We start from the raw sequence: 20,794 nt of genomic DNA on the forward strand, positions 1-20,794 counted from the left end.
AAAAAATTGGACATACTAAAAACACAGAAACCCTCTGCGAATAGGCCCAACATAATTTCTATTTCTGAAGCTGCTAAAGTCCTTTAAAATATGCCAGACAATGTCTGTGCCATCCTCTATGCTTCAGTGTCCTGGAACATTAGTTTTGTGGTCGCCAATAGACTCAACAAACTGATCTGTGGTTGATTTATGTTGTTGAGTGTTGATTGGTTGATAAGTAGGACAGACAGTGGCTGCAGTGGACATTTTTCACAGTTTTTACCACTCTTACATAGGGGTGGGTTTTGATTATCGATTTATGGATAACGTAAAATCGATTCATTAAAATCCTGAATTGATTTTTAAATATAATTTTGCCCGAAACACCGGAGTCTCAGGTTAAACCTCACAAAATTTCAACAACCACCAAACAGCTAAAACAGTAAATGAGAGCAGGAACACGGATTCTGCACAAAGACGTAAACACAAAGCGCAGACCCGCCGACGGATCAGAATCAGTGAGATGTGGCTTTCTCACCCGACGGCACGGACACGGTCGGGGCTGAAAGCCGACAGCTCACTGATTCTGATCCGTTGGCAGGTATGTGTTTACGCCCTTTTTGTGCCAGATTCAGAAGCTGCAGGTTTTTATCTCTCTCCAAACAACATTGACTGAACCAGCAGCAAAAAAAGATCCAAACTCTTAGTTTAGTTCTTTTGCTTCCACCACGCAAGGAAAGTCGCCTTCATGTTTTTCTGCGTTTTATCTCGCAAGTGGCAGCTTTCTTTTTATCGATATAAAAATATGGAAATGTACTGATACGTGATCAGAATTATAATATTTCTGACATTTTCACGAACCTTATACGGACCAGTTAACTTCTTTTTAATCACTTCAGATGAGAGTTTATAGACTGAAGAATGAATATTTACCTAAATGTCATCTCTAAATGTTGAGACATGTCAAAAACTTTATTTTAAGAGTATTATATTCTGTGTTTGAATGCACAAGATATTTTCATATACTCAATGTATTTTTTTTTTTTAATGTTCGTCTTTTTCTTTTTACTGATTCTTGACAGTTTCCCAATCAGACTTTAAACATATTTGTTACACTCACAGTTTTAATGTATTAAACTCAAAAGCCAACAGAAAACCATATTATAAACTTATTTTATTTCAAACTTTAAAACTTAACACATGCATGCTGTCAGTGTTCTGTACTTGACAATAGCGAGCAGAAGCTAGGCTGTATCACAGTTAAGGGGGAGGCGTGTGGAGGCTCTGCTTCCTGTGCAATGCTCAACCATAACCAGCACAACCTAACACCATGGCAGGACTTGACATGAAATGTGTGAAAAATGCATTTAGAGTCGTTTGAAATGTTAAAATTAATGCAAGATAATATCACAGAACTGTCACCTTCCTCTTACACTTTTTCACTTCTGCTGTGACCTTGCACTAGTTGGAGTGATGCGGGGAAGAAAAAGAAAGGCATCTTTTTCTACTAAAGTAGCAGTAACATACTGAATTGAGTTCCACTCATTTATTGGACAACGCCAGGATGGTTTGCTACCAGTTCAAAATTAGCAGAAATTGGGAGATTTAACACAGAAATGACCCTAAGCATAGAAGTAAATCTACTCTAGTGTATCTCTCAGCCATACACTCTGAATAAAAAATGAATGCAGCCTCCAGATATGAACAGTTAAACTAGCTCAAAGTTCTTTTAATGACACATCTGGTTGTGGAAAGGAGTAGAAGTCTATGAGAAAATGACCCTTCTTTTCTTTTTCTAAAACCTCCATATAACAATTTCCTTATTAGTCTCAATGACTAATTTTGGGTCTTGTTTGTGACATGGTCACAATACTGGACAGTTAAGTTGAGACTTCATAACCAGACTTCACAAATCGATACGCAAAATTGCAAAATTTCAAAATCCCTGGTAGCCCTTCGGGCGGGCACTCTTCAGTTTTTGTTAGCCCAAAATAAATTTAAGTAGCCTGAATAAAAAAAGAGAACATTTTTTTTGATTGATGTTTTGTTTCCTTTACAATATTATACATTTAAGTATATTATACATCAAAGTACAATATTGTAAAGGAAACAAAGCATCAATCAAAAAATTGTTAAAATCAAATTACAACAGTTGTATAAAAATTGCAACCATCAACTCAAATACTTGGTTCAAATTGAACAGAAATTTCTTTTTTTTTTTCTTTTTTTTCCTGCCTGTCCCATTTGGTTCTTTAGCCATCAGAATTGTTGTCTGAAGACCAACAAGGATACCCAATGGATTTACTTTGCCAAATGGATCATCGTGGCATTGCCGTATTGGTCCATTTGGTCGATCTTTGTTTTTATTATTTATTATATTTTATTTTCAGATGTTATAGACGGGACAGACATGAGTGAGGGATAGGAAAGGGAGAAAGAAAGAGGAAGGAAAGGAAAAACAGAAGGGGAGAGGGACAGTGAGAAAGGGAGGGAGAAAAAAAAATAAAAATCTCCTGGATCACCTGTTGAGAGAATAGAAAACAAGCAAAAAAAACAATAAAAAACAAAACAAAGCAACATACTAAACACAACACCATCGCATTAATCTAGCTAAGTGTAAACAGCAGTAAATACTAAATATTCAATGTTGTTGTGCAGCACGCAGGACAGATGTGCTTCGAAGTAGCAGCCAAGAAAGGTGTAATTTGGGTCTACGAGCAGTGAACACCCGTGTGCATACCTGTGTGGATCAGCGCGCTTGTATTCCAAAGGTTTCTCCATGTAACGATCTGCTAGGGAGTGTGGGGGGGCCACAGCCCCGTCCTCCAGGGTGTGAAGCAGGTATGGAGGAGATCAAAACTCCAGACATCCAGAGGCCCCCAGAACACAAGAGACCAAGGAAGACCAACAGAGGGGCAGCCGCGCCACTGTTCCAGTAAGAGCTGAGGAGAGTCCCAGATGAGGGTTCACTCAGCAGCCGCGGAGCAGAAGCCAGGGGGAGTTGCAGTGACGCGCCCATGAGCTCCGCCGGCCGCCAGCTGTGCCTGAGTGACCGAGCCCCAGGCTCCAGGCCCCGATAAGCGGCCGCCAAGGAGTGAGCCGGTGTGTACCTGGACGCCCACCCCCAGACACAAAGAACCACCAACGCACCGACACCTGAGGGAGTCCGCCACCGGCAGGGGAAGTGGTGGTGGGTGGAGATAGGCCTCCAAACCTTGGAGGGCCTGAGGTGTCCCCAGAGAGGTGGCGTCTGATACCCAACCTGACATATAGACACAGACATACAGGCACACACAGACACAAACATCCATTCCCCCCCTCATGCTCTCATATGCACTCACTCCACACTCAACCAACGTGGAGACAGACATAAAGAGACGCTGTACACACGATCACACTCCCCAAGCGTACTCTACAAACCGGGTCTAGGTACCCTTGCCTCTGGAGGGGGGAACTGCACCCAGACCCAGGTGGTGAACAGAAATTTCTATGAATTTGTAAGAACTGTGTAGAACATGAATCAGTCTGTGTCAGATCCTGAATCTGAAATTTCCACTGAAGTCACGGGTCAGAGGTAAGTGGAACCAGGATCTAGGCCATTTGCTTTTTGAAGTTTGGCAAAATTTAGCCGTCTTTGCAATGTTAGTTCAGTCATTGCAACATAGTACGCTGTTCTAAACAGCTTTTTCAGGAGTTCTTGTTGTGCTTTGTTTATTCTTAGTATGTTTTTTGCAATTGGTGTTTGTTCTGGGAAAGATACTGCAGACTGAGCAACAATGCATTTCTTGCATTTCTCATGGGTTCTGATGGGGTCTTTCTTAAAATTACTGGTCCCAGTAACAAAGGCGCTTGTCGACTCGGATATCGAGGGAAACTCACAACACACCCGGCAGAACATTGTTATTTAGCTCTTCATATTCCAGCCACAGAAATTCTTTTGTCCATCAAACCAAAAAAGCTGCACTTTCTTTTTGCCTCATAGTCTGATTTGTCATAACTTTTCTGTTTTGTGATAGGCTTTTTTTTGGCTGTCCCTTCTTCACCCTGACCTTTATTATTTCGCCTCTGCAGAACTAAAATACCAGCATAAATCCATCTGTCTTTACACATGCTATACACAGTTTGCGCGATCACAAAGTGAAAGTGAAAGCAAAAAACAAGCGCAAATTCAGCCGCGATTTCAATATGTCACATATTGACAGTGACTCATAGTTGCCAATGGCATAATTACCCAGCTACATTGGCGAAAGAATGCAAAAGCATGGACATATATTTTCCTTCCTATGATAGCCCGACGGGCAGGGCTGAGTTAGATTTTGGTAACCCCGGGAGGTCGGGCTAGCGATTTTGTGAGCCCTGATACGTGAAGTCATGGTATACAGTCTATGCTACAAACAAAAACGATTCTCCCTTTGGAGAGGCCCAGTCAGGACCTCAGGCTAGGGTTTCATTTCAGGTTGTGTTGGATTCGTAGTGGCATTGAACACAAGTGCTTCACTTTTACTATATTCAGTTGAACTGGCTGTCTCGAGAGCAGCATGTGATCTGTGAAATAAGCCATGATAATAAATATTTGTTTTAGTTTTTCTTTGTTTTGTTTTTTTAAACCATGTTATGAAGGAATTGTGTGTTCTGGTAATGTTTTGTGGAAACCTTGGGCAACTGTGCTTAGTAGTCACTAGGGCTGTGCGATATGACCAAAATCTCATATCCCGATATGACATCTATCGTCCGATAATGATATAAATCACAAGCTCGACTTGCGTGAAGTGTTTCCAGCTGGGTGTCGTGTAGCTGGAGTCGAGTGTTTTAACCAATGCACAAAACGATACATTTTTAGACATAAGTTGTAACGGCCGACGTTTTCTTTGTGTATTTATTACACGGCGTGCTGCGGGAAAACGCCTATTCTAACGTTTGAGTCTAAGGTTGTTGTTTTTTTTTAGCACCTGACGACTCTTTTTTTTTTTGGTTTTTTTTTTTTGCTTCTCATCTTTAAGCACTCTGCGTCTTTCACGTGATTCAGTTTATTTTGAAAAGTCTCAACAGGATCTTGAGCTTTAATGTGAAAGGTTTATGTGGAACAAGCGGACGCACGGTGGTTTTACCGTCGTTGTTGCTAATGACAACTTATAAAAACAAACGCTTGTCTGTCTGTAGTGTGGTTATATTAAATATATGAGAAAGAGAACTTTTTAAGAAATTAATATAGTCACTACAGTGACCATCAAAACAATGAAAAAATATTACCGTAAACAGTTTATTTTGCGACACCACGAAACAAACGGTTGCGTAAAATGAAACGATAGACGTTTTTATATCGTCATCCGATATATATCGTTATATCGAACAACCCTAGTAGTCACGTTAGTGTAAATCATTACCACGGGAGTCAAACATCTGAGTGGGAAGAGTGATCCATAGCGCTGATGTTTTACAGGAAAGAGTCTCCTTGGAGCGGTCTTTTCTCCGGTGTCTCCTCAGCTTTCCCTACAATCTCTACTCGACTGCAGTTTTCTCTTCCTCCTTTCTAATTCCTTATTGTCAGGCAGCGTTTTTCCCTATTCTGTCCTGTTCCCCAGAAGGTGTATGTGTTTGTGTGTGTGTGTTGCTTTCTAATCACTGCAGGCCTGCTCCTGCTGGGGCCACTCAGTCTGTTCATAGAGCCGACAGCCACTTGCTGCATTTGCGCCAGATTTCATTTGGAACTCTGGACCACGCTCGCTTTGTTTTCCCTGTCAGTTAGAAAAAGCATCCGTCAGAGTGGTGTGGAAGCTCCCAGAGGGAGACAATTTATTCCTCTGTGGCTGGAAAATACAAAACTAGAGGTATCAGGGCCTTTTATATGTGATGACTAGGGACGAACCTGTATATTGTGTTGGTGTAGATGCCGTTCGCTTTTTTTAAACTTTTTTTTTTCTCTCTATAGTTAAACTAGAAGAAGATTGGTTGGGCACTAGGGAAGACATTAAGAAAATGCATAAAAGATTGTCTGAATTATTTAGCAGTTTATTTCAGTTACCATCATAATTGTATAAATGGAAAATGAATAAGCCGAAGATTGATATTGACCAGCTCCTATCAGCTACTCTGTTATCTGCGTAGGCACTGAGCAGATAACTTAAATACAACTACTGTTACTATGTCTGCGTTTATACCATAGATGATGTTACCTTGTAACCTCTGAAGATTTCTGATTGGTCTTCTCTCTGGGTTTATATTTGAAGGAATACTGTTGTAGTAAGCCAGTGAATGTCTCTTTTTTTAGTTTCTAACTAAGACAGAGCTGTGACTTCAGACTCTATCTATCATTTATCCTTACACCCTAAGACCTGCTCTCTGTTTGGACGAAGCCAATGCAGTATTTATTAATAGAAATGTTAAGGTGTCTTTCTTTGGCTGCATCAGCAAAAAGCAAGGCCATTAGGTGTGCCACTGAGAGTGTGCACAGAGTATTGTAGTAGAGTGCCTGTGCAGGTATAGTCTGTTAAGTTGCATGTATTGTGAAGACTTAATCTTCTGGTGTCATTATATTATACTTTTAACTGCTGCGTGGGCTTTCCAAACAACTGCCCAGGTTTAGTATTGATCACCTCCTCCCTGTCGTTCTGCCCAGTTATGTTTTTGTGACGACTTAATGTTTTCTGCTCACCTATGCAGAACTAAATATTGAACTGTTCTGTACAGCCTGCCTGTGCCCATGTGTCATTACGAGTGCAGTGATGCAGACAGCCCTGATATCAACTGAGTACTTGAGCAAGGATACAAAAAAAAAAAACCAAAACAGGGCAGGCTGGCAGGCTGTACATAGTGAATAGATGTTAAGATCATATTGGAGTCACTTGTCTTCAAAGGCAAGTCAGAAGTATTTGAACCTTCCAGAAAAGCAAGGACACAAGTCATTTCAATGTGTCTGTGCTTTGAAGTGGGTGTGGGTTAGCAGTTTTCCAGCTTGTAGTTCTCCTGCTTGGTCAGGTCTCTTCGGACATTTACGCATCAAATACCAAGTGTTGTGATGTAAAGCAAAGCTGGCACAAAATAGAGGTATTTCCTCACATCACACTGAGCTCTCCAGGCCTGAACTTGATTTGATTTATTTGTCTTTGGTTTCTAGAGGGAGAGCCGGGTTGGACTGAGAACAATAAAAATCTACCGGTAGTTTCATATTTCTACTGCAGTGTTCTTCACTGTGCTCCTGGTTCACTGCAGCATGTTCTCTCCCTGCAGTGCTAACAAATGCTTCATTACAGGTTCACAGGCCCAAGTTAGCTGCGCAGTCCCTTCGCCAACTAGCCTCACAGTATTGCGCTCATTCTTCTCATATTCACAGATGGTCTGAAAACCTGACTTGTGTTTGTAGTGAATAGTATCTCTGTGGGAGCTTTTGTAGCACTATGCTTTCATATTGGGGATAGACTACAAGTCAGCACAAAGGAACGGAAATGTTGAGCTGAGACATACAAAGTGCTGATTCATCTTCATGCTGTAAGTGATAAAAGCAGCCTGGCACTATATGTCTCATGCTGTACAATAGCAGGTAGTGGCAGGTACATAATTGACTTCAGATAATCCACAGCTAATTTATGTTCAGTTACAGCAGTGAAAGCATAATGATCAATCTTATTTTTGCTTTTTGTTGTTTTATTGTTACCTGTGTTTGACCAAAGTGTTTGCGTTGGCCAATGCCAGTGAAAAACAGTAATTGACTTTTGCTGGAAATAAAAACGAACACCATATATAGTATCAAAACTGAGATTTGATAGAATTCAAGTCTTAAAGATTATAACTTGAGTGTAGAACGCCCTATATTAGACAGTTGCCTCTAAACTGTAATCTATTGAGGCCCAGTCACAGCAGCTGATGATGGACATGGCTTAAAATTTAACCATAATATGTGGGAAATGTCTGCGTGGACAACATCTGCAGCTGTCCTAGAATTTAATGACTCCTGACAGGAGGGCTCTCAGTTGCTCTTTTAGCTTCTTTTAACTGGGGGGAGGAGGATTTGTATCAGAAGTTTGCTGTATAAATAGGCTATTTATGCAAATTGCCTTAGCTATTTTTCCCCCCTCCCAGTTGGCAGGCAGTGACCTGCACTGTTTCTGTAATCAAGGGCCCTCCACAGCTTAACCGAGAGGAGGCCATTTATTAAATCATAAACTGTCTCTCTGATGATGAGGGTAAAGATGATGCACTAGCATGGATTCACATCTTTAATATGGGTTTGACTTTCATCCTTTGATGCATGTCGTTGAAGAAGAAGAGGAAATTCCATCTGAATCCTCTTTGTAGCCTGCCGGAGAACAAGGTTAGGTTAGTTTTTCTCTCTCTCTCTGCCTGACTGATCTCCCATGTAGGATATCCCCGGCAGTTCTCGTCTGTTAGCCTGTCTCCCTCTTCCGCAGCCATCTGCTCGGTTCTGTATATATGTGTGTGTGTGTGTGTGTGTGTGTGTGTTTTCTGCAGCTGTCAACATACTAGACAGGACTATACTGTGCTTTCCAGGCCAGCAATGCCTGCCTGCTTGCCTTGCTCACGTAAGCCCCGTCTCAAGAGGGAGTTCACTTAGGCTGGGTGTAGGTGGATTTATGGATGGAAAGCATGAAGAACTGCCTTTTGTGACTCAATTTTGCATTTTGTTTGGAAAAGACCGGTGTATGAGGCCAGCTTAAGAGAGGCTATGTAGATGGATGTCTGTCACAAGAGGCACCATCTCTCATTTCAGTCTCAAGTCTCTAACCACAACCTCTCTCCATATTTTAGCATTAGCAGATTTTTGTAACCAGTGCTAAAATAAATATTTACCAGTTAAAATACATTTAACTCTTAATTGTTCTAAGCAGAAGAGGATGGATGATTGGAATACTTCATTTCTCTGGAAGTCATTTTGTTGGCCTCTTTTACATCATGTTTGGGCTGAACATAACATGGAAGCTTCTACGTCAAGTCTGAGCACTTAAGCACTGAGCAATAATAAAATTATTATCAAATCTGTCAATCCGTCAGTTTTCAGCAAAACACAGATTATGGCGGTAGTTCTGGTTCTACCCAGAGTGGTAGGAGGGACTCAAACGAGTAATCCACAACTTGTCAAAATAAAATAATTTTTAAACTGCATTGTTGTGTTATCTTAGTAAGGCCTCATAAATAACTACACATAAAAATGTGTAATTTATTTAGATTTTGTGTGTCTGAAGCAGAAAAATATTGGCTAATATCATCAAATATTGGTATCAGTGATAAAAACCCTGGTTTGGTCAGCCTGTATTTGAAACTAGCTGTGGGACTCAGTATAGTCAGTATAGGCCCCAAAATTATTGTAATACATCACAGTATTTGTTTAAAAAATAAATAATTAGTACTTTTGCCTTTTTTATGTATTTATTTGCTACAGTGTCTGTTTGTGTGCATTACCATTATCTTTCAACTGTAATATATGAATTCAGTTAATTACCTCTGTGATTAGCTTCCCATGCTGTTTGCTATTTGCCACTGAGAGTTTCTTCTTCACCATGGGTTGCTTAATTTAATTTGATCACCATCAGGGGTTATGAAATATTTCTTCATAATTTTATTTTGGGTTTTGTCAAAACGACAGGGAAATTTGTTTAAAAGGAAACATCCATACTGTCGCTGCAATGTATTTAATAAATATTGCACAAGGAAACCATAAGACATATTCCCGTATCAATAGTCTGTCCCACCACTGTTGTAAACATGTATTTGGAAAACACATAACTATCGATGCTTCAGGCAGTGTTGAGATCACCTGAAACACTGCATCAGAAAAGCAAGGGGCTGCGTTGGTGTGGGTGTGTTGCTGCTTGCTACAGGGCACCACTGAAAAGATCAAATACAAACTAGGAAGTCTGTTTTGTTTGTTCATAATGCACATTGATTCCTTTGTTTCAAATGTACTTGGCATGAGCAGGAATTTTATCAGGAGCGTATTAGAGTTTGAAGGTTGTAGAGAGGACTTGACAGCAATCGTAGTAAATACTTCCAGACTTCGTCATACCCACAGTTTCTTTGCTTGTCTAATCTCGCATGTTACAACAAGAGCCATCTGGGAAATGGGACAGTTTTTCTGCAATATCACCTCCTTTTTTTTTCTCCTTTAACACTCTTTCCTTGTCTGTAGTTTTAATCTGCAAAGTGCACCTTGGCCCATTAGTGCAGCAAATCCGAGCCCTCTAACTTGAGCCTGGATGAGTCTGTAGTGTACCGCATTGCTGCAGTCAGCAGCAGCATCCTCTCCAACTGCAGCTCTCTACAGGCATCTCTGAGAGACTGGTGCATTGCTCTACAATCTGCTACAGTCGCACAGTAAAAGTATTTTCTTAATGGGTTTAATATATAATAACCAACTACATAAAACTACAAGTCAAACCTCTGTTCCTTATTTCTGCTCCCATGTTTATTGAACAAAGCAAAGCATAGTAATTTCTGTTCCACTCTTCTATCACATCACTTCACAAATGTTTGTTTTGTGACGTAATGGAGCTTGCAATTGCTTTACATTAAAATTTGGAGGCTTAACCAGACAGTGGTATCCTGATCTAAACTAGAATAGCTACCAACTGTCTGAATAACTGTTACACAGCAGGTATGCATGAGTTCTGTGCTATTGTTATGATTGTTACTTTAATTGTGTCTGAGTGGATCAGATCACTGATGTCTTCAGCATGCATTATATCCTGTCCTCGGTGTTAAAGATTTGATTACTGCTGTAATTTCCTGTCTTCTCATATTGTAATTGACAATGATAACTGTGTTGCGATGTAGCATTTGTCATAGATTTAAAAAATCTGAAATGCTGCATTAAGTGTGATGCTTGCTTTAAAGGTTAACTGAATTACGAATGTTTTGCTCTTGTCTTAATGGGCATTTGCTATTTGTGCTTGTATACAGGTCAGACTCCTAGAATGGAGCGTTGCTTTCATTAATTTTTGATTGGGTTTGACTGGATTCATTGTTACAGTAAGAGTTATGGCCAGTAAGATATGAGTGCTTTGACGATGATGATGTTCCTACATGGAGCTATTGTTCTTTCCCTTTCTAACCATTAAAACAATCTGATTTCTGTTTATTATTTCATATAAACTCCAAACTACTCTCAAAGAATTCTGAGAATCACATAAGCTGTTTGCTGTAAAGGTTAGAGTGGAAAAACTGGAAAAACTCTTACTTCTCCACATAGTGCAACATATAATGTACAATAATATATTCTTAAATAATGTTTTTGTCCTAAGCTTGTCAAATATTGCAAAATATAAGACTGCAATAGCATCGGAGTGGCTTTTTACAAATGCTCTTTACCTTCAACCTTGCTGGAAAACTTAAATGTTGATAATCATCTTACATGCAACATGTATTTATTGGCTGTCAATCCGAGTCAATGGGGTTGTGTGCAAAACAATGTGTCCTCTGATCCACATCAGTGAGAGATGATGATCCCCAAGGACTTTGCTGTGCTGTTTAGTAAATCTACTGTCATGCGTTTTGCCCATCAGGGTCATGCCATCATCATCATCATCCGATAGCTGGAATGACCTGTGATCCACTGTGTCATGATCGAAATGAATGGGCAGGGAGCGTTAAACGCGTCCTTGTGAACATGGGACATGTATTCGCTGCCTGGGAAATTGATGGGAGGAGAAAGTCACCTTCACGTTAACATTACGATGTCCGTTACGAGCCATGAGTCACGTGAGTGCAGCCACTGGTGAAATAGGGTAACGTAAGGTTCTCCGCTCACAGCTCTGTCAGGGTGACATAGATGCTTCCTCCTCTATACCCCTCTTATGTCCACAGAAAACTGGGTTAACATCAGTGCCGCTCCTCTTCATCACAGACTATGATGTCAATGTGAAATACTTTCTTGTTTTTAACTTACGGTAATGGCTGTTAATTTCAATGTGTGTGTATACATAACAACCCACCCAGGCTTTGCCCAGCTCGCTTGTTACAGACCTCTTTACAGCAATAGCCTGCTTTTCCAACAGACATGTGAATTATTCATAGAATCAAGTTGCTCTAAGCAGTGAATCAGCTGTGGTTTGCTGTAGGGAACACTGAAATGTACAGTACGAAGCAGGTTGATGAACTAAGGAGTTAGTGTGTGTGCATTTCGTTTTCTCGGCCTTAGTTTTTACTGTATTTTATCAAAGGACTAGGAGCATTTAATTATCCTGCTGTATGAACTGGTCATTTCCTGATTGCTCAAGATCTCTGTTAGGATATTCACTTTGTATCACTGAGCTGGAGGAAAATAAAGAGGTTAAATTGGTCTGGTGGTTTATTCATTCAGCTCATGTCTACAGAATGAGGACGTGACTCCATCTAGTGGTGTAGTTGAGAACAAATCCTGTGAAAATTGGAGGTGTCAGGCTTACCCAGCTACTTTGGGCGATCGTGGCTCAAGAGTTGGGAGTTTGCCTTGTAATCGGAAGGTTGCCGGTTCAAGCCCCGGCTTGGACAGTCTCTGTCGTTGTGTCCTTGGGCAAGACACTTCACCCGTTGCCTACTGGTGGTGGTCAGAGGGTCCGGTGGCGCCAGTGTTCAGCAGCCTCGCCTCTGTCAGTGCGCCCCAGGGTGGCTGTGGCTACAATGTAGCTTGCCATCACCAATGTGTGTGTGTGAATGGGTGGATGACTGGATATGTAAAGCGCTTTGGGGTCCTTAGGGACTAGTAAAGCGCTATATAAATACAGGCCATTTACTTTTGTTAAGATTCTTGTTTTACTTAATACAGGATGTTTTCTAGGTTTGGGTTCAAAGTGTAAGCAAAAGTGGCACATTTACTTGGCATGGGATAGTTGGGGCAAATCGGATCTGGAGAGGTGTTTATTCGTGACTACGTTTTACCTCCGATACACCAACCAGCTTCAGCGCTCAACTGACGTACTAATTGGATCATTCAAGGTCATTATCCAGTTATACGTGCTGCTGCTGTTCTGGGAGGGCTTGTGTGCCTTTGTTTAATTAACCTGTTTCCTCCTGATTCTTTCAGGGGTGTGTGGTTTCAGATAAAATCTATTTGACCTCATACAGTCTTTTAATGTGGGTGGTCAAACAAGTGTAATAGGCTTCTGTAGCTGGAAATGTGACATGTTGTGGATTATGTGTTTTATTTAGTGTACACAACCCAAGCATGCGGTTCTTATATTCAGCTATTCAGGGAAAAATAAAATGAACTGCAGTGTTGCAGTTACGGATGGTATTCTGTATAGTCCATCAGTTGTATGCCACAGCGCACATCATTTCCTTTTATCAATGTTGGCATGTTTCTCTGACACTGACAGGCAAAACAATCGCATCAAAATCACGGCAGTGATTCACATGGAACTCTTTTCTTTTCTGTTCTGTTTCTTAAATGTGTTCAGACACAGAGATAACAAAAGACTTGTACTGAGGCTGAAAAACTGTCTAGGCCATTTTTTTTTTTTCCATATAGATAATTGGTCTATAAGGGAGCTGATTAAGAATAAGGCCAGTTACTGGCATTACTATCGCTAAAAGAGTGCCAGTATTGTAGTTCATTTTCTGATTAGAAAACCTAAAGTTTTCTGAATTGTGTGCTTCAATTTAAACATGCAACGGATATCTGAAACATTTGAATTGCTGAGATGAAGTCTCAGTCTGATGTAATGGCTTTACAGTTAAATGAGGGTGGGATTTTATTTATTTATGTTTATTTGTTTTGTTTTTTTATTACTATTCTAATGTTGACAAAAAGCTTGTCAATAACCAGTGCACACGCTTGCTCTCTTTCAGAGGCACTGAGAAGTGATAGACCCTGTGGTCCCTGTGAAAGAACTCCACCCCCGGCAGGTTGGCCACATCCCCCTTCCCTCCTGCCTCCATGTATCCTGAATCTACCACAGACTCCCCCGCTCGCCTCTCCCTTCGACAGACTGGCTCACCGGGCATGATCTACAGGTAAGCTGATGGATGCGAACACAGACAGACAGATGCAAACACATTTTGTCACATGTAAGTTCATGTTTGTCAGTCAAATTAAGTGTATGAATTAGTATAGATATTAGACATGAAAGATTTACCTGTGGGCGTTTAATCATATTCCCTCAGACGGTATAAAAGACAAACTGTGACGTCACCTATTGGTTTGTAAAGCCTCAGGATGAGTGGTTTCACTCTTGCCATCTGGCTATTTTAAAATCAGGTGTGACGTAGGGGGCGGAGCTGAAAGTCAAGCTACTTGCTCATTTTCTTACAATTTGTTAATCGCAAGTTAGCTAAAGCTTGGGTAATTCTTCTTTCTGACACAAAGAATGAACAGTTTTACCAAAATGAACAGTGTTTCAGTTAGTATGAACCAAAATTAGTCACTTCTATAGGACTGGAAATCTTTTTGCAAACACAGATTTCGCCTATGGTGGTTATTAGAAAAAATGCAGGTTTAAGGCACTTGCGCTTTCTTTAAAATCTGTAGCCTGTGTTATTGTTACCGAGAAAGTAAGTACACAAACTGTCCCCCATTTCACATGCATGTACACAGTTACCAGTATTTCCAGTTGTGGTCAGAAGTTTACATACACTCATCATGGACATGAATGAGCTTTAATGATTTCTTTGAACTGTTCTCTTCCGAAGGTGGAAGGAGTGTACAGCATACATTTTAAATTGACTTTAAAAGGCAAGAGTTAGGTGCATTTTGGATTTTAATTTAATCCACACAAGGTCAAAAGTATAACTACACCCCCACTAATGTTTGGTTATATGTCCCATAGGAGCCAAACACCTTTGGTAGCCTTCAGCAAGCTTCTAGCATATTTCTGGCTCGCTACGCTCAGCAAGCTCACATTAACCATCTGGAGTGACCTTCACAAAGCCCAGAGCTCAGTCCTATTGAAAATTTGTGGACTACAAATACTACTGCTGAGGTGGCTATAGTTCAGGTGGTAGAACAACTAATCAGAAGATTGGTGTTTCAATCCCTGTCTGCTCCAGTCTGCGTGCCAAAATATCCTTGGGCATGATAATAACTTATTAAGTTGCTCTCCGATGCATCCACAGATACCAAAAATTGTCCAGTCAAGGAGCAACTTGCTAAACAGTGGGGATGTATTCATGACCCTGTATGTGTACTTTTGACCCTGTGTGGATTAGAGAAAATCCAAAATATTTTCAGACTTGTGCACCCACTTCTTCTTCTTCTTCTTCTTCTTTTTTCTTTTTAAGTCATTAAAGATGTAATGCTGAACAGTCTTTCCACGATGGTAAGAGAACAATTCAAAGAAATCACCAAAACCCCAAATTACCAAACATTCATGCCCAGCATGAGTGTATGTAAACCTTTTCTGACAACTGTATAATATGTGTGTGCATATATAACCTTTTACTGTTCTCTAAAAATGGCTTGTACACCTCTGCTAAAGTGAAATGGACACCTAATTTGTGCTATAGGGTACACACACACACACACACACACACACACACACACACACACACACACACACACACACACACACACACACACACAGAATTAATATATATCTGTATCTTTTATCTTTTTTATATTGAAGTGATTTTAATCTAAAAATCTACATACTGCTAATGGAGAGATGCCAAACTGTCTTTCATTGGTCTTGTAACAGTGTAACAATAAAGATCTATTCTATTCTACTCTAATGGACTAAGTTGTGTGTTATCATGTACTATGGAACTTCACCAGCAAGTGGCGCCAAATACTCAAGCATTTCATTTGTTCATTTTCGTTAATCAGTTCTCTGTGTGAATTTAACATTGCATTCATTATGAACTGATAGGATGCAGGAGCTGTAATATTCTGCGATCTGCACAGCACAGAAGTTAAAGAGCACTTTTTGGATTCATGTAATGGAACAGTGGAAGTGGATGAGAGGAAATCTTTACCTACCATTTTTGTCTTTACTGAGTTTAACTGTGGTCTCTAACTAGCTCAGCTGTGCCTTTGAGCTTTTCACCTGTACTAGCTCACGTCCACAGTTTCACAATCATCAATAAGAGTCACTGCATAAGTATTGCATTTGACTAAATTAATGGCTTAAAATGGAGCAACAACTTCAGCTGCATTATTAGTGTTGCTTTATTTCTGATGATAGATGTAAAGTAATGCCATGGTTACACTGATGAAATATTGATAGCACATCTATATATTTTTTACTAAACGGTGTTTATTTTTCCATCAGTACTTGTTTAATATGAACTTGCACAACAAAACAAAATGTACATGGTTTTTCAGTGTTATGTAGTCATGTAGATTAAGCAAACACATTCATTATGCATTCCTGCATAATGCTTCCATATAGCTCCCAACAAACAATGATTTATGATTTTAAACCTGGTGAAGGGTTACTGTGTAATTACTACTTTGGCCAAATAACTAAATTGTAATATATACTAATCAAAAATGGTAAATGGCCTGTATTTGTATAGCGCTTTACTTAGTCCCTATGGACCCCAAAGCGCTTTCAGGCATCCACCCATTCACACACTGGTGATGGCAAGCTACATTGTAGCCACAGCTGCCCTGGGGCGCACTGACAGAGGTGCCACCGGGCCCTCTGACCACCACCGGTAGGCAACGGGTGAAGTGTCTTGCCCAAGGGCACAACGGCCGAGACTGTCGGAGCCAGGGTTTGAACCGGCAACCTTCTGATTACAAGACGAACTGCTAACTCTTGAGCCACGATCGCCCCGCAGTAAAAAATGCTTCTAGTTCAGTTGTTTCATAAAACTATATTGTGTGTGTTAGGGGGTTTTTTTGGTTTGTTTTTCTTCCCCTGGTACTTGTTGGGAACAGTTTATTTCAAGGCGTAAGTCATGTTGCCTGGACTCAAAAGAAAATAAAGCATTAAGTATTGTATGTGTACATAGCTACAGTATGAATTTGTTATGATTGTTTTATGTTTTGTCCTCGAACTCGCATTAATAATGTCATCTCAATTTGAGTGTTATACATTATCTGTATACATATCCTCATTGAGCCAACATATAGAACAAACAATGTATTGGGAAAGCTCCTTATAATGCAGTATTTACTTTTGTTCCCTCTCTGGCTAACACTCAACACCATCTTAGTGTCTGCATCTAACTCTTTGCCACTGCTAACACTACTTTCCTTTCCTGCTTTTATTAACTAAAGCTTTCCTTTTTCCTCCTTTCCCTTGCTATCTTCAGCGCTCGTTATGGGAGCCCCAAACGACAGCTGCAGTTCTACAGGTACCTTTGTGTGTCTGACATTATTTTATTTTCTTATGTGTGCAGTGTAAATGGGTTTTTTTTTCTTAGTTTACTATAATATTAACCTTGCTGCAGAGACTTGCTGTTCTGATATTTAAAACCATACATCCATCCTCTGCAGTAGATAACACTTATCATCTACTATTTAGCTGGCAGTGCACTATCCAGTTTAAACCTGATAGGGGTGGTGATGGATTTCTTTGCAAGGTTGCGCATAAAACCTTTGAATCGACAATACTGGTCTTTAGTCTTTTTTTTCTTTTCTTTTCCTTTCTTTTTTTTTTCTTCTCAGCAGTGACACCCACAGTCTCACTTCTCAAGCTTCAACATACAATTACAAAGTTTGTTTTACTGCCTTTTTTTTTTTACTTTGTGCACAACATAATTTTTCCATCCATACTCTTCAACCTCTTTTGGACCCTTGAGAGCTGAACATAATGCGCCTTAGTCTAAAAAACACATGCTATAGATGCAGAGATGATGGTATTTGGTACTCACTCCGACAGTAGTGAGGTTTTAGATGGTCAGTATTTAGGCTGCTTTACTGTAGGATCATATTTTATGGTCTCATATCAGGCCATATTCTGCTGATCCAGTTATAAAAACCCCTGACTATATGGATGTGCTTGTAATGAGCTCCCTATCGGATTTTTATCTTGGCGCCTTCTACATTTCTGTCCTTTTAAAGTGCAAATGGTCCCTCTAGCTGTTCCCCTGGCCTATGTGAGGGTATTGATTAAGCCCCCCATCTTCATTTGTCAATCACTCTGACAGCCAAACGGCCTTATGCTGGGAAAGAAAGTTTCATTCCTGTCAGTAATCTCAACATTGTAGCACACAAACTGCAGGACTGGGACCATGATGGCTAGTACAACTTCTACAGTGGTACAGATGTGCTCTGCAACCTTTATTGTTGGAACCCAGAATACCCACATTCATAAGGTCACTGAATGGTTTAATGGAAATAATGTGACTTTCATAGTCACAGTTAAGATCTCAACCCAGTTGAATACCTATTTGAGATTTTGGAACAATATCTAAGTCTTCACTGTTGTCATCAAAACATCAAATTAATTAATTGTCACGTTTCTGTAGTCATATAATAACAATTCTGCTACACACAATTGATGCTGTTGATTAATATAGCTGTTAAAAACTTCCTTGTATCCACTAGTGCATGACTGCTCTGTTTTAATGTGTCAAAATTTTCTTCATTTCAAGCACAAGCTCTACTTTGTGCATACTGTTTGCATCTACTATAAGACTTAGCCAGTCCAGAGCTGGACTATGATTATATACTGAACATGCTTTTTGTTAACGCAGCAAAACTGAAAAAGATCTGTCTTGTTTTAAAGCATTTGACAGTGTTTAGCGGACTGAGTTATTTCCTGGTAAAGGTAAAGATGGTTGACTGAAAGAGAAAATGTAAATGTTTAATTTAAGCATGCATTACAGACTTTCTAAGAATATGTGCTATTCAGATTTGTAACTGGAGTTCAATGATTTATTTATTTATTTGTTTGTTTATTTTTATGAATTTTTAGTGACCCTTTTAGTTTGATAAATGAAGTTGGATAATGTGTTACTTGTAAGATCCTTTCAAATGATACGTCATGTGCATATGGAAAATGACAACATACATCCCATCCCCGGGGGACTTCACGTTTAAAGAAACCAAACAGAGTTATACATTAATGCTAAAATAAAGAAAATATTGTGTAGTGTTCAGGAGTCCATGCTCTAGTAAAAACGATCTGTTCCTTATTAGTAGTACTTACCGTACTTATAGTATTACTTATAGTGCAGTAGTGATTGTATGAAAACTTCCATATACAGATATGAGCCCCCCCCCTCGAAGTAAAACACTGCTTGGCTTCCAAAGTCGTCATCTTCAGTGGTGTCACTCATCTTATCTTTCGAGTCATTATGCCAAAGTAGCTCAGCAGGTAGATGGGTTCATAGTGGCTTTTTCAGAAAAATGTGTGACTACACAGTACAGAAAGAATGCATCCAGAGGCATTTGCATATTTTTCCAGCATATTGATGTGGATCACTTGTGTTTGCCACAATTGTGTGTGTTAAAATTGAACTTTAGACCTAAAATTTCATGTTCCCTTGTTCTTTGTAAGGCAGACACAGATATCATTGTTTAGTTCTGTGTTCAGGCGGTCATTATAGTCTAGCACCCTCTAATTTTGCCTTTGGACTCAGCACAAGGCTACTGAGATGTAGAGAGATGCTGCAAGGGTCCTTAACTGGTGTGGTTTTCATAAAGCCTTTGTTAGAGAGTACTTGAACATGCCCGGTGGTTTGTTCTTTTCTGTGCATACACATATAGTCTGTGTTTGCTTGACTGTGTGTGCGTGTGTGTGTGTTTATGTTTTGTGTGCGTGCAACACTCAGCCACTCATTACTGTCCAGCTCTTAGTATTCTTTCCTGTGGAACAACAATCAGAGGCTTTTAGTGCAAAAGCTTTGGTGAATAATTCAGGGCTGATATTATTTGCTGCGGTGAGCAGAAACAAGACGGGCCACTAAACGACATAAATGGATTTCTTCTATGAGATCTCACAGGGAGGGGAAGAGGAGAGGTGTTGGTTGCAGTGATAGACGAAGGTCCAAATGGTGAGGGGAGGGATGCACTCGCTTATTCACTAATTGGTTTAGACGTTTCCTAGTAAGACACTCCCAGTTTGGGTGGACCTGCTCCATCGCTGTCTGCAGTGTGTGTTTATAAGAGCAGACTGGCACTCCATAACCTCGCTCATGAGCCGACCTTCAAGAAATCGGGTGAGTTTGAGGAAAGATTTGCACTCATGATCACACGAGTGCGTGTGTGTTCTGTGTGTGTGTGAGGGGTTCGTGGACTGAAGAGTGTGTGGGTGTGTGGATGCATGCTGCCTAGCCTGAATTGTCTTCCTATATTTATGTCTTAGTAGTTTAAACCAGTAGTTTAAGGGAAGAGCCCGAGATATCATAATGGTGTCAACAATTTGACATAAAAAAAAAAAAACCTATATCAAAATCTCACTTATTGTTGATTTTGAGTTTGTCGATGATTAGTTGGTTTTATTGAGTTTGTTGTATATGGTGTGAGATTATTGCTTAAAAAATTTTAATTTTAGAATGAGGGTTTGTTCTTTGCGCCAAAGTGTGTCCAGATGCAAGGAGGCTACTCTTCAAGTGTATTTGTCAGTGAAATGTGATTTTTTTTTTTTAAATTTTTTTTTAAATTTTTTTGGTGGGGGTAACAGAGAAAGTACAATGACTTAGACAGAATGTAGTTAAGGATACAGAAAAGATCCGTTTGTAGTGTTGTAGGTTTTATTTAGTGTTTATTTATTTGTCCTATTAAATGTCACTAAATTACTTTTTTTTTTAGCCTTTTTTTTAGCCTTTTTTTTAAAAAAAAAAAATGTTTTTCAGCACCCATTTATTTACCACGTTGCTGTTTTGTGTATATCTAGTGTTGTTTCCTGCTTTCAGACCTATGTAGCAATAATGTTCATATAAAATTTCAGTCTGACAATGTGATACGTGGCTTTTACTGAGAAAAACTGCTTTGTGG

At 39.8% G+C, this 20,794-nt stretch overlaps 1 protein-coding gene across 4 annotated transcripts in view; it reads left to right on the top strand.

Moving 5' to 3' along the window:
• The window catches only part of kcnab2a (potassium voltage-gated channel subfamily A regulatory beta subunit 2a), a 99,558-nt gene that overhangs the window by 24,467 nt on the left and 54,297 nt on the right, over positions 1–20,794 (top strand). For 2 of the 4 annotated variants that reach the window (XM_026167683.2, XM_026167684.2), the window contains exons 2-3: positions 13,756–13,920; positions 17,164–17,205. In XM_026167683.2, coding sequence (XP_026023468.1) covers positions 13,844–13,920; positions 17,164–17,205 — 119 coding nt within the window. In that variant the 5' untranslated portion in view covers positions 13,756–13,843. The remainder of the gene's footprint in view (positions 1–13,755; positions 13,921–17,163; positions 17,206–20,794) is intronic. The other 2 variants (XM_080301786.1, XM_026167685.2) reach the window with 1 other exon arrangement.

This window comes from Astatotilapia calliptera, chromosome 5 (assembly GCF_964374335.1).
Source record: "Astatotilapia calliptera chromosome 5, fAstCal68.1, whole genome shotgun sequence".
Classification (NCBI taxonomy): Eukaryota; Metazoa; Chordata; class Actinopteri; order Cichliformes; family Cichlidae; genus Astatotilapia; species Astatotilapia calliptera.